A 13,135-nucleotide genomic window follows, 5' to 3' on the forward strand; every position below is an offset into this window, starting at 1 on the left:
TGACCCCTGGGGGACACCGCTAGCTACAGGCCTCCAACTAGACTCTGCACTGCTGATCACAACTCTCTGAGCTCTGCCATTCAGCCAGTTCTCAATCCACCTCACTGTCCACTGATCTAACCCACAAAAAACCCTCATTCAGGCCCACAGATCTTCTGCCATATCACCTGGTCTCTTTCCCTTTGGGCTGCTGAATTCTCTTCTATTTGCAGAGAGACCAACCAATACAAAAGAAATCAGCTGTTTCTTATCCTTCATAGGCTTCATATCTCCATCTTCAGGGAAGTTTGAGTTCTTGGTTCTTGCACTCAAGACTACAAAACCTAGCCCCTGTGCTCTCCTTTTCTGTGCTCCTCTCTTCACCAAAGGTTTTGTGGGTGGAAAGAACACCTAAAAAGATTTCTTTTACAAGAACATATATCTCACCTTCTCTGAAATGCCTTAAGCTCCTCTGCTTCTAAAACCTCTTCATGAAAGTGTCTTCAAGTAGGATCATGCATCTCATCACACCAACTGTATTCCCACAAGCTAGGGTCTTACYTGTTTTGGGCCATGACAGATACGAATAATCTGTTGCACAGCACTGCCAAACATTGCTAGACGGGTAATAGATACAGAAATACTGCTGGAAAGACTGCTCACAAAAGAGCTAGCAGTGCGTGAAAAATGACATTGGCATTTCTTTCAGCCTCTTTCAAGTACAAGTGAGGATGAGTCCAACTGACTGCATGTAATTAAATCAACAAACCTCTGAAATTCCTGCATATGCCAAGMAGGAACAGAAAAAAGAAGAAAGGGTGAAAGAACTAGTAGGAGAAGCACGGGTTATTTTTAATGAGTTGGGAAGATCCTGTCCCTAATGGATGGGCAAACTTTGCTTCCAACGGTTTAGAGCAAAGTCAGTGCAAGATCAGGGTGCCATCAATATGAAGCTTGCTTCCCTTTGTGCTTTTAAGCAAGTCTGCTGACAATTGAGTCTCACAGGGCCTGGGAGACGTGCTGGGTTCTAACCCCAGCTTTGCCCGTATCATTATTTTTTGGCACTGGAGGAGTTATGTTAACCACTCTTGGGGGAGAACATATCTGTTCTCAGATTWCCCTGGAGTTAGCATCCACAGAGAGGAAAAATCTGGTTTACCTTATCATTTGTCCATGTAATAGGGAGGATAACAACAGAGGGGCATTGCCAGGATCAGTTAATGACCCCATGGGTCATGAAAACCTTGCACAACTGTTAAAAGTCAGCATTGTTCAGCATTGTCTTAGCTAGATTATAGAAAATTAACGGAACTCTCTAAATTACCTTAATAATCTAAAGCACATGATCCATTTTCTCTCTTGAACAACACTGCTGTAAAGAACAGTCAAATTACTGGAAACAATGGAGGCTGACTTTTTGACTTAAGACTGCTGTGCTTTTGTTTATATTTTTAAACGCTTATGTATAAACTCTAAAGTTCATCACACATCTGAGTATTGTATAATAAACAGTCTTGTGATCTTAATCACCTTTCCTCATGAGAAGGTGAAGGTTAAGTTTGCATTTTCCTAAATGTACTTACCCTGAATATCATCATTAAATGTACAGTATTTGTTGCGGTATTTATTGAGGAGACGAAAAGCATTAGCATTAGCAAAATCTTCAAACTGGATTAGACAATTCATGCCGTACCTGCAAGTCAAAGGGTAATTAAAAATGGATAAAAATATTTCCACAACATAGGATAATATGTACATCTTTTATCAGGACAATGAGGCCAGAGACCCTATTACTAACATAACAGTATCGTGAACAGAATTGCATCACAGTAGCACCAAACAAGAACATGCACTTCTCAAGGTTCATACACTCAAAAATGTGGAATCTCTAAATAAGAATAAACTGTATTCATAATTCATCTAGTCAGGGGGCACAAAGGGATATGAATATATACACCTATGTACCTACATATAGGTATACATTTTTGGACTATTGATAAGAGAAATTTTCAGAGCGGTATTTACTGATGAGCTTCTCAAACTGAAGTAGATGTGCTAGAAGCAGATGCAATCAATGTTGCAACTGTCATGTCACAATATAGCAGATCTGACTGCAAAGGAAACCTCAGCTAAAGGGACACCATCAAGTGTCCATTTCAGCCTCAGGTGACTGAAAGATGACTAAGAAACTGCTTGTACAATCACACGGACTTGACTGCTTCCACATGTGATTTCACAGCTACATTTCTGTGCTTTGGAAACACACTTCTCTCTACCAAGTCGCTYTGCAGGAGATGAGCACACAATGACTGCTAGTAACGAGTATTGAGGAAAGGCAGGAAATAATTGTAAACTTTCCCCAATTATCCAGTAATAGTCAGGACAAGTATGTAGTTTTCCCAAAACTGGGTAATTTACAGATTGATCTGTATCTGTCCACTTTCAGCACTTGTCTGACTCGAGGCTGCATTAGAGTTTTGCTAACAAAATCTGAAAGGGCCATGAATACTCTTTTACATTAACACGATGAACAGTGGGAGAAGCACAGGGAATGAGTAATGCAACTATTAGCAACGTCTAAATAGCTGCACTGTAATGGAGACATGAGTCTCTCTGGGACTGTAAGCAGTGCAAAGGCAGCATCGCCTTACATACCTCCCATTCAGACTGCCCTCCTTTGCCACTGAAATTTGAGGTAGGGGACACCCATGCTTTAAACTAGAAATTGATACTAGATAAAATACGCTCCATTTAAGAACTGTGGTTCCAGTCATGAAAAGTTCTTTTCATGGCACTTGTAGTGTGGGCAGTCAGCTCTCCTGGCAAGACCCAGAATTTTTTTCTTATTATTTTTCATTTCAGGCACATCTGTCAGCAAGGAGACAACGATAAGCACATGCATTGTGCTCCTTTATTCATCTGTCATGAGAAACTCATGCTTTATAAACCCTCTGGCCTCAAAAAGGGAAAAGGGTTGGCTTTTATACTTTCCTCATGTTCCCTGTGTTTGCCTCTTGGAAAAGTGCCACAATGATTTTAGAGTTGTGTCTGACTCTAAAAGTGATTTAGATGCAAAAAGCTCAGATTCAGCAGAGGAATGACTATGACTGCAGAGAGGGTGACATATTCCCCCACTTACTATACAGCTGCAGTTTCCATACTTATTCTCAGTATGGGGACAAACCTCGATGTTCCCAGGAAGCTGGGAGGGGGAAGCTGGCAACTGTAGAAAGTGATGTGGGTTTGTCCTATAACTCCCCACTCCATTATTTGTAATTTATCACTTTGGTTGAGCAAGAACGTGGTGCTGTATCCATCCTTGCTCCTGAGGATCTTTTGGATCTCTTCAGCTTCTCCTCTGGTGACTTTGGTGACTTGGTGGCACATCCATATGGAAGAACCCGACAAGGCAGGTCCAATGACCRCAGGCAACTTCTCTCATCTCATGTGCAGTCATGATGTCCCTGAACAGCCTCCTCCCTCTCATACACATGTAACTGTTACCTCCTGGTTCATGCTAAGGCATGTGTGTGCGGGGGGACCTTAACATATGTAGACAATGCTTTCTTTGTCAGGCCCACCAGTCACTCCCTTCCCACAGATTTTAAACTCAGACAGAATTTTAAACCATCTAATCTGACCTTTTTAGTATCACAAGCCATAATGTTTCCCTCTGTTAACCAAGCGCTGGAATAGTTTGTGCCTGCTAATCCACAACTTCTGGGAGGCTTCTCAGGTTTGACTCAAAGACATGAAGAGACAAAGAATCTATCATCTCCTGTGGTAGTTTCTTCCAGTAGTTACTCAGCCTCACTGCTCAAGGTCTGCGTCTCACTTGTAAACAGCATGTACCTGTAACCACCAGCAACTACCTGTAACCACCAGCAACTGTTTTCTTGTTCTACTTTTCTGCTTTACTGGTGCTTACATACCAGATAATTCTGCCTATGATGGTGCTGCAATCAAGTTGCTTCTCAACCTTCTTCTAGAGATGATACAAGAGACTAAAATAAGTCTTTCTGTGCAAGAGGCATTTTTTAGCCCTTAGATTTTAGGCAACTGGTCTGATTTTTTAACATCTCTTAGAAATGCAGGTGTCTGAAAAACACACAATATTGGTTTCACCAGCACAGTAGAAGCACAGAGATAAAAATCATGCCCCTCTTCCTCCTCATCACCTGCTCATCTATTCAGCTCTGAAACATTTCCCTGGGACCTCATGTTCAGTTGATTACTCACTTAGCCCCCTAATGCCAGTCTGGGTACCATTTCTGCTATCTGGGTAACATCAGAGATGGACCACCATGTCCAGTCCCCACAGTATGGGGCTCTTCCCTCTCTCCTGAAGGAGAGTAAGGGATGTGAGGGGGCGGGATGTTTAAAAATTGCTTTCAACTTTAGGCTATTTTTATTGTGTGCCATAGCTCCTACTTTGTGAAGTACACTTACCTCATGCTTTGCAATATCAGATTTCAGTAAGCCCTCTCTGAGTAGACATGTTGGCCAGCAAGGCAGCAACTTCTCATTTTGTTTACTGTGCTGTAAGGAGCAACAGCAGAGCACTGTGCAATAACCCTGTCGCAGTTACACTACTCCTCACACCCGGGACTTGGAGATTTAGGCATGGATTTTCCAGGGCACCAACAGGCTTTGTAATTCAGCAGGTTCTGGATGCTCAAATGGGGAAATACCAGCTTGCCGTACTTTAAGGGGAAAAAACTAGGCTTCATATTATTTAGAAGGAGGACAAATTATTTCCTTCACCCTGTATGGCAGGACATGTACAAGGCAAAACAGCAAGTGGCTTCTATTGAAATTTCTCACYGGTTTTTCTAAGATGCTTGTAAATTGTCATCAGTCTGCTGCTAACTATTTAAAAGTTATACAGAGTCTTTCAGGGAAAGATCACTTATGTACCTTAACCCTCCACACTGCAGATCTTGGCAGTTATTAAGGAGACATCCAGTATCAAAATCGCCTCTGAAATGCTGAGGAACACTCTGAAAAGCAATACATGAAGATTCTTAGGCCTCTTTCTCTTTGTAAATGMTTGGAAGTCAAAAGGAACACTTTGGATTTCCAAGGAATATGTGCAAAGAAAGAATACAAAAAGTATCTGGGAAAATCAGTTTTCTAATGGATGATCCTCTTATTAAGATTTTGAATGTGTAAGGAAAACATGACTAACCAAGAGATGATACACCATTCATAACATCTGCTAACATCTCACAGAAAAGAATTAGCAAATCTTTAAACAACTTTAGTTGCTATAGAGACTTTTTCTCTAACACCAGTCTTACTATTTATTTGTATCACTGAGGAAGTAAAATTACTGACTTGCTTAATAAAATCAATGATCTCAGTCAGCATTAATGTGTGAGACCAGCATTTCAAATAGCATAAAGGTGGGCGGATTTCCCTGACTACAGGGTAAAATTTGCAGGAGTATTAATTAACCTGAACAATTTTTTTTCTTTTTTAAGCAGAGAATTCTCTCCTCATTGTACACACATGATCTGCAGCATGAGACAGTGCACACCTACTTTATTTTTATCCTTGATCATTTTGTATTGAGCAGAGCACAAGGAAAGTAAGGTGGCCCATAAACAATTCTTTTCTCTTTGTGCTCCTCAGTAAGACAGGACAGTGATGGAATGAAAAACCTTTTCACTGAGCTATTTTTCAAAAATTATTTTCTTTTACTCTGCCATATGGCCTCTGAGCCTGTTAAAGTATGAGCAAATCACATTTTTGACATTTTGTCATGACAAGTGCCTAAGATCTGATGCTTTAAATGAAAGAACAAAATAGCCAGGACTCAGTAAAATTGCAGGTGGGAATCTTGGGATCGTGTTCAAGATTCTAGTCCTCAGGGACTACCCATTTTACTGGGGTTCTGAGAAGATTTTAAAGAACTTGTATAGCTCAAACTCATGGAAACTAAACAGGAATTAGGCAGCTGACTTACTGAGCCCTGTCTTGGAAACCCACCTATTAATTCTTCCTGCTCTTTCCTAACAGTACGCTGGTGGTTGTGTGCAATCAGCCTATCCTAGTATGACCTGGTCAGCCTCAGGATGAACTTAGCAAGGAGTATGAGCAAAACAACTGTTGGGGCCATTTGCAGTAACATCCTTGTGAGTATCAACATGATGAGTCAGTTCTGCTGTTCTTTGTCCACAACACAGTAACTCAAGATTTGTGTAACCTGTTTCATCCCAAAGGAATTCAGAGCACTCTACAAAGAGCATTTGAGTAGCATCCAAAAGGAAAATGTAGCCAACTTGGGACTTGAACACAGAAATACTTTAATATGCAACAATGCTAAAAAAAATCCAGCTTAGGACAGAAAGTGGAGGATACTTATTAATGCAAAGGGAAGGAGTGGTCAGATTGCCTCTACTTGGAATTCAGCCAACAAAAAGCAGCATGGAATGGGATTCCTTTCACTACCTTTATATATCTCAAAATTGTCTGTCTGATGCTGAACTACACAACTCTGACTGTCTTCTCAGACACTGGAAAGAGGCACATCCAGTGGCAAGTTCTTTGAACCAGTCTACATAGAAAATGGAAGTACATAACACCCCTGGAGGTGCCTCTTTCTCCACAGTTGCTGTGAAAACAGCCTAAGATGACTAACTTAGATTTAGACGTCTAACTTTAGACAACTAATTTAGGAGAGAGAATCCCCACCTGCCAAGTTATCTAATTACCACAGCTGTCCATGAAGATCTTAAGAATGTGTCATGTGCCCTAAGTCACTGGCTTATCATCCTTTCAACTGCAATGTTATACTTTCCTTCAAAATCTAGATTTCTTTTTTGATCTTCTCTACAGAATTTGCCCTGCTCCACCCCACGTGTAAGTTATCCAAGTGCTCCCCAATGATGGTACATGGAAATATTCCAGAATGGAGTGAAATATATTGGCCAGTTTCCCCCCTATCATCGCTTTTCAAAAATAACACTAGATTTTGATGAAATTAATTTTGTAAAATTATCAGACTTCACTGGAAAAAATGGTGTTTCTATTAAGAAACCATAAATTATGATTTTTTGTTGGAGGAATTATTTTTAGTAAAGCGTGCCTTTGTCTAACCAGCTAAGAAATTTTGCTCTGTTTAACTTGTGAGATCTGATATGAACGCAGCCCCAGCTGGTACCTACCTAAGCATTTACAGCGTGCTTACTGTTTATAGGTGCAAGGTGCCTCTCTATAAAAAAAGTGACTGCAAAATTAGTATTTAAATACAGATTTCTGAAGATCTACTCCACCCCATTTCAGTATCCTTAAATTTGTAGTAACCATTGAGGGTGGCCATGCAAAGACATCTTGCAAACTTCTCTGGCAGGAAGAGGATCCTGAGGTCAGTCTACTTGGCATGTTGCCAGTTCTCATGAGCTCTTCCATGCTTCTACCAACCCATGTGACTCATCTCCTAGCTTCCAGCTCAGAGCCTGAAGGAGAATCTGAAGCCAACAGCAGTAGGTCACATCAGGACTGAATGTTCTCCAGTCCAGGAAAGGCATGGCCAACTAGGATTGGCTCCTTCCAGTAATCTCATCCTGATTCTTAGTGACTCATCTCTAGAGCATACTTTCCTTTCCTTGGCATCCAGGACATAAACAGTTAAACACCCAGGCTTTATCTGAAAGCAAGGCTCCAATATAGACTATTGGGACATTAGAATGACAAGGTAGCTTGAAACAGAGCAAAGGCCAACCTCTGCTTTGCTTTCTCTCACYCCTCACTTCTTTTCCCCCCCTTTCAAAAAAGGAAGGTTTGTTTTTTGACCTCCTGATTTTGGATTCTGATGTGTTTCCCTTTCTCTTGGGCACATTGAAGTGTGCGTTTCTTGGGATCGCTGCAGACCTATGTCTCCTCATGGTAATGGTTATTTCCAGTTAGCATGAGTAATTCTTATGTTTGCTAGCTGTGGAAAAGGAAGCTTGGAAGGTTAATTTCTGCACCTGTCAGACAGAGGTGGTTTTGAAGGAATTCACACAYGCTGGATAGAAATGGAGAGATAATATAACAGCAAAATGTTTTACAGACACTAAGTATTATTCAAGTTAATGTCTTAACTCCCCTCCACTACACATACACACTTTTCAGCAAAAGTGAGACCTTTTGGAGTTACAAGGTAAACTCTGCTGTACCTGCTGCTGAGCCTTTGCTCAAAGTTCTGTGTGTTTTTTCAGCTATAACATTCAGTCTAATTTCTCTAAAAACAGTACCTCACTTCTGTCCTCACTCTATCATCACAGCTACACTAGCATTAATACTGAAACTTGCAACTGGTCACATTACAAGAGTCATGATTTAATACAGTTACCACATCTCCTGGTTCACTGTTGGCTGCCAGACCACAGCCTGGGGACCCCTGTTCTCTACCACCTCCAAATTTGTTTAGCCATTTTTTTTACAATTGGAAACAAACATTTCAAATATACTGTCTTAGTTATTTTTCCTCATGAAAAAAATCACAAGTCTTTCAAGGTAGGGATTAAGTTGCTGTCTTGTTACTCTGCATCAGCACCTTTCTGGGTTCTATGCCATAAATAACTATGACCCAAGTTCTGACATTCTTTCTCATACCTTGCAATAACATTCCTGCACAAATAGCCTTTAATGATACCATGGTTTATAGAATGGTTCCATACACTCATTTTAGTGTATAATCTCTGAACCTCACTAAGCAAATTTTGCATAAACAGGATTTTTTATGAAATAATATGCTATTCAGCAGAATAACAGTGTAAGACTGTCACCCTAGTAAAGGATGAATCTAGGAGCTAAACATGTACAATAGTATGAAACTGTTGTAAAAATTACTAATTAAAAATCTTTATCAGGAAATTATTCCRTTTCTTGGAAAACAAACAAGCAAGGATTCATGCTTTGTTTATCACTGTACTGTTGTCTTGTTACTGCTATGATTAACCTAGAGCTACGCTGAATCTCTGTGCTAAGCTAACGAGAAAGATGCTGTCAGCAAAGTCTGTATCCTCTGCAGAAGATACATCTCTCTTGGATGAGCACAAAGCGAGGAACAAAAGATGCCTGAATCCCAGAAGTGGGAGGCAGATGTTTTCCTGATGACATTGCTTTTAGCCTCACCATTTAAGACACTTCTTAATTGCCTGAACAATCTGATTATGCAACATGTTTCTTTCATTCTCATTTGTACGTACCTCTTCAAGTTCATCCAGCTTCATTATAAGTCATGAGGTCACAGAGGAAAAAAATCATGAGGCAGCAGTTAAAATTTGAGAAGCATCTGACTGAATAGCACAAGTTAGGACTTCAAGGGTGGCCTGGGGACCTGTGCAGAGCCTTTGCTGACCAATACTAAAAGGGCATTTTTGTTCACTGTGAATAGGGACTATAAAGCATTCCTGTGTGTATGGAAAAAATTATTTTTGGAAGAAAGTCCAATGGACTTCTTTTCTTTAAGGAAAGAGTCACAGGAAGGGGGTTCCAATCCCTCTATGAATTTACCATTTTATAGTGCTGCTTCCACCCATTCATGATGTAAGGAATCTACTTTGATGCACTGCTACTCCTACTCATTGCGTAAAACTCATCGAGTCTTTCATAAAACTAGGCAAAGAGCAAAAACATCTTTGTCTTTGTTCTTGACATTTTCTTGTTGCTGCTTGATACACTGGTAACCAAAGTTCTGATTTCTGGTATTACAGTAAAGGAGCCTGTCATCAGAAAAAAATAATGCTTGGCAAGTGATCAGCATTCAGGACTGGAAAACCAAAGACTATGTCCACTGTAGCAAATTAAACAATACCAGCACCTGAGTCTGGGCACTGTCCTGAGACCATTCTTACCATAAAATTGTAAGTGTGACTCTTGGCATGCTTTTGGCCAGGCCAGCTAGTACTTTACTATACAATTCCTGATCACACTTTCAGGATAAGTTTGGACCAAGCACCTATTCAAGAGACAATTTGCCTGTGGCTTTAGAGTCATAAGAGAGCTAAGCAGTATGGGTATGAGCAGCCATAACTATGCCATTTGGCCTTAGGACCAGAAAACAGGCTCTGACCTCTCTTGCTTACCGGGACAGATGTAGCTAGAAAAGAAATAACCTAGAAGTGAGCAAAGCACTTTCCACATGACTCCATTCAGCTATAGCCAGGCTCTAGCTTTGCCACTGGAGATGAAGGCAGTGACTTAAAAATCTGCATTTTCCTTGTGTATGAAAGGCAAAGTGCCTCTGCACATGGGCAGTGTTATGGAGGCATGGCTGAGTATGTCCCAGGCTGCCAGAAAAGGGGACTGGGTCCAGCCGGGGCATTCTGACAGAGAAAAAAGCAAGGCATTTCCACAAGGTCTTTGCAAACTGAGTCTTCACAAACAAAGGTGAATAAAACTAGAATATTGGCCCATCTCATGCCAAAGCTGACTCAAGGCATGAAACAAGATATTTTTATCTACATTAGAAACAGAGCCAGAGACAACAATCCAAAATAAGCAAACACTGAGGCCAAGCTCAGAAGAGGCTTAGAGATAAAAAATAGCATTGTTCATCCCATGTAAACAGGGCGCAATGTCCAGGCTCATTTTTGCTTCTGGAGATCCACTTCCTTCCCACATCTAATTCTGTTGAAAGTCCCTTAAGCAGCAGCTCTCGTGTGGTTCTTGGGCTCTTTGTAATAGGCAGGGTTACACAGAGAGGATCAGCCAAAAGCATAAGCGTTTCCTAGAAGGCTAAGCTTTTCCTATTCTCATTCATGTCTGCAAAACATCACTTGAGGATCGTACTGTCTGCATATTTGTATGTGTTTCTGGCCAACAAGATATGTRAAGAGTCAACAGAGAGACAAGTTTACTACCTGGAGGGCACAGGGCCAGGCAAGTGGACTATTGTTTGCAGAGAGAGCTTGCAACATTTGTTTGCTTATAGGCTGCAGACAGATGTTASGCTTAACATCAGAAAAAGCCTTTCATTGTTATGACTTCCACATAGCTGAGAGGCAGGCAGGTTTTCCCTTAAAAACTGACAACTAGAATGAAATTTTTGGTAAATTCAATACAAAATATTTCATTTAAATTTTGATTTCATTTCAACTTCAATACAAAATATTGGTAAACTCAATACAAAGATGTGATTAAATAGCATTATTTATATCACTGATTAAATAGTCTAATAGTGTTAAAAGGAGAGATGAAGAGATAAGCCAGACAACACGATCATACCTGTTAATTTCTTTTGAAACAGCAATGACATGAGTCAGGGTCATGGATTGCCAGGTTAATCATAGCATAGTGAAAGCTGGACCCAAGGATCCACATGAGAAGTCATGACTGTTATAGCAGATGTAGCAGTTATGACAGTGGTCATGAGTGAGACAAAAATGCAGTCGTTCATGCTAGAATGTGAGATTGTAAGCCAAAGAAGGGAGCTTTCTACAACCAGAGTATCAGTTGCAGCCAATCTAAAATTTATTGCTCTAAGTCCTAGGTTTAGAAATCACACGCCAGGGAGCTGCGTCATGAACCCAACAGGAACTGCTGTCTGCCTCACCATCTTCTTAGGCTGCAGAATATTTCTAACATTGGATAGGAGTCTGGCTAGGTTCATGCCAACACAAACACAGCCACCACGCTCTGAGGCATAAAGCCTGCTATAGATTCAGTGAGAGTTAAATCAATGAAAGTGACCCCTGAAGCACAAAGATAGCAGGAAATCCCTGAATCTCAGATTACTGGAACCTGGGGTGTACGCCAAGGAAGTATTATTGTATGCGTGCCTGTTCTTAGTTGTATCACTGGGCACCTGCTGCCAGCTACTGCTAGGGACAGGATACAAGATCGAGCCAAGATTAATCGCAAAGTTCTTGGGGAAAAAAAATGTTGAAAAATCATAGTCAGCCTTCATTATAATTCTTAGAGCAGCAAAAAAAAAAGCCCTTTTGCCCAACATGTCTCATGAGTTCTGAGCACTAAGTCTAGCACTAATGGCTGATATGGCCATTCTTGCATTTTTACKCAGAGTGATTTCATCCTCCTTGCACTGTGTCTGAGAAAGGCTCTAGCTGGAGGTATAAGGTTTCTTGGGAGTAGGGCACAAGCAGGGGATGCAACTGTGTTAGTGCTAACCCTCAGATGTAGCCTTGAGCTACCCTCCGACAGACAAGGAATGGAGCCTCACCATCTGCCTTCCATCCAAGCAGATCTTCTCCAGCTACATTTTCCTAGGCCAACTGTGGTAAATCTGGCTTAGGTGGAAAACCACAGACAGAAAGCCTGGGGCAGAAGGCTTCCCAGCATCTGTAACATGGCTGTATCCCAAAGGAGTGGCRTTTACAGGGAAGGTATGAAAGTCCATTACCACAGGGATCCTGTAGCAGCAYATCTGGAGCTCAGTCATTCATCAGTAGCAGAAAATCAAGCTAATAAAGCCTAAATACTGTCCTTTAACATTAAACATCATCTGCTGGCTGAAAGCAGATCCCAGGAGCTGGCTGATGAGCTCAGATCTTTCACTGTATCACAGAAATCACACAAAGAAGGTCACTGGGAAGCTGACAGATGCTCTTCTGCTTCAGATACCACCACATCTTTTCCTGCTCTCAGTCATTAATTACAAAGCATCATTTTAGATGGCACAGGTTTGCAGGTTTTCTAAACTTCTTCACCCCTGCCTGAGATTGGTAAGAGGAACTTCTAGTTCTCAGGCCCATGGAAAGAGAAATGGAGAAAAAATAACTAGTTCTCTTGGTAAACTTTGTTAACAGAAATGGAAATTAAGTGAAGCCAACCTCTGTTCGGGGTCTTACTGCCAACATCAAATGTGGACTTAATTACTACACAAGGTCCACATGCGATGGTCACAAATGTCTTTGCCATCTGTCTTAAGAGCATGGGTAGTGGTGGGTACTACAACCCATCAGCGGAACCATGCCAACAGCCACTRCCATTGACACTTGTGACTTCTTGCTCTGTGCCAAGTGGCAGAACAACACTTGGAAATGGCTTGCATTGCTGCTCAGGAACTTATTTAGCCTTATGTTGGGGGAAAGGTAGAGACACATCCATCTTTCTCAGGATCAGGAGGAGATACCTCTCTCCTAGAGTTAGGCACCTGAAGCCTATAAATTAAAAGAAAAGAAAAAGAAAAAAGATCTTATTTTTA

General features: G+C 41.0%; 1 protein-coding gene across 1 annotated transcript in view; it reads right to left on the reverse strand.

Moving 5' to 3' along the window:
* Positions 1-13,135, reverse strand: part of ME3 (malic enzyme 3) — a 61,509-nt gene that overhangs the window by 16,249 nt on the left and 32,125 nt on the right. Inside the window, exon 6 of the mRNA XM_026088539.1 lies at positions 1,563-1,672. Coding sequence (XP_025944324.1) covers positions 1,563-1,672 — 110 coding nt within the window. The remainder of the gene's footprint in view (positions 1-1,562; positions 1,673-13,135) is intronic.

The sequence above is a fragment of the Apteryx rowi genome, unplaced genomic scaffold (assembly GCF_003343035.1).
Source record: "Apteryx rowi isolate R43461 unplaced genomic scaffold, aptRow1 scaffold_770, whole genome shotgun sequence".
Lineage (NCBI taxonomy): Eukaryota > Metazoa > Chordata > Aves > Apterygiformes > Apterygidae > Apteryx > Apteryx rowi.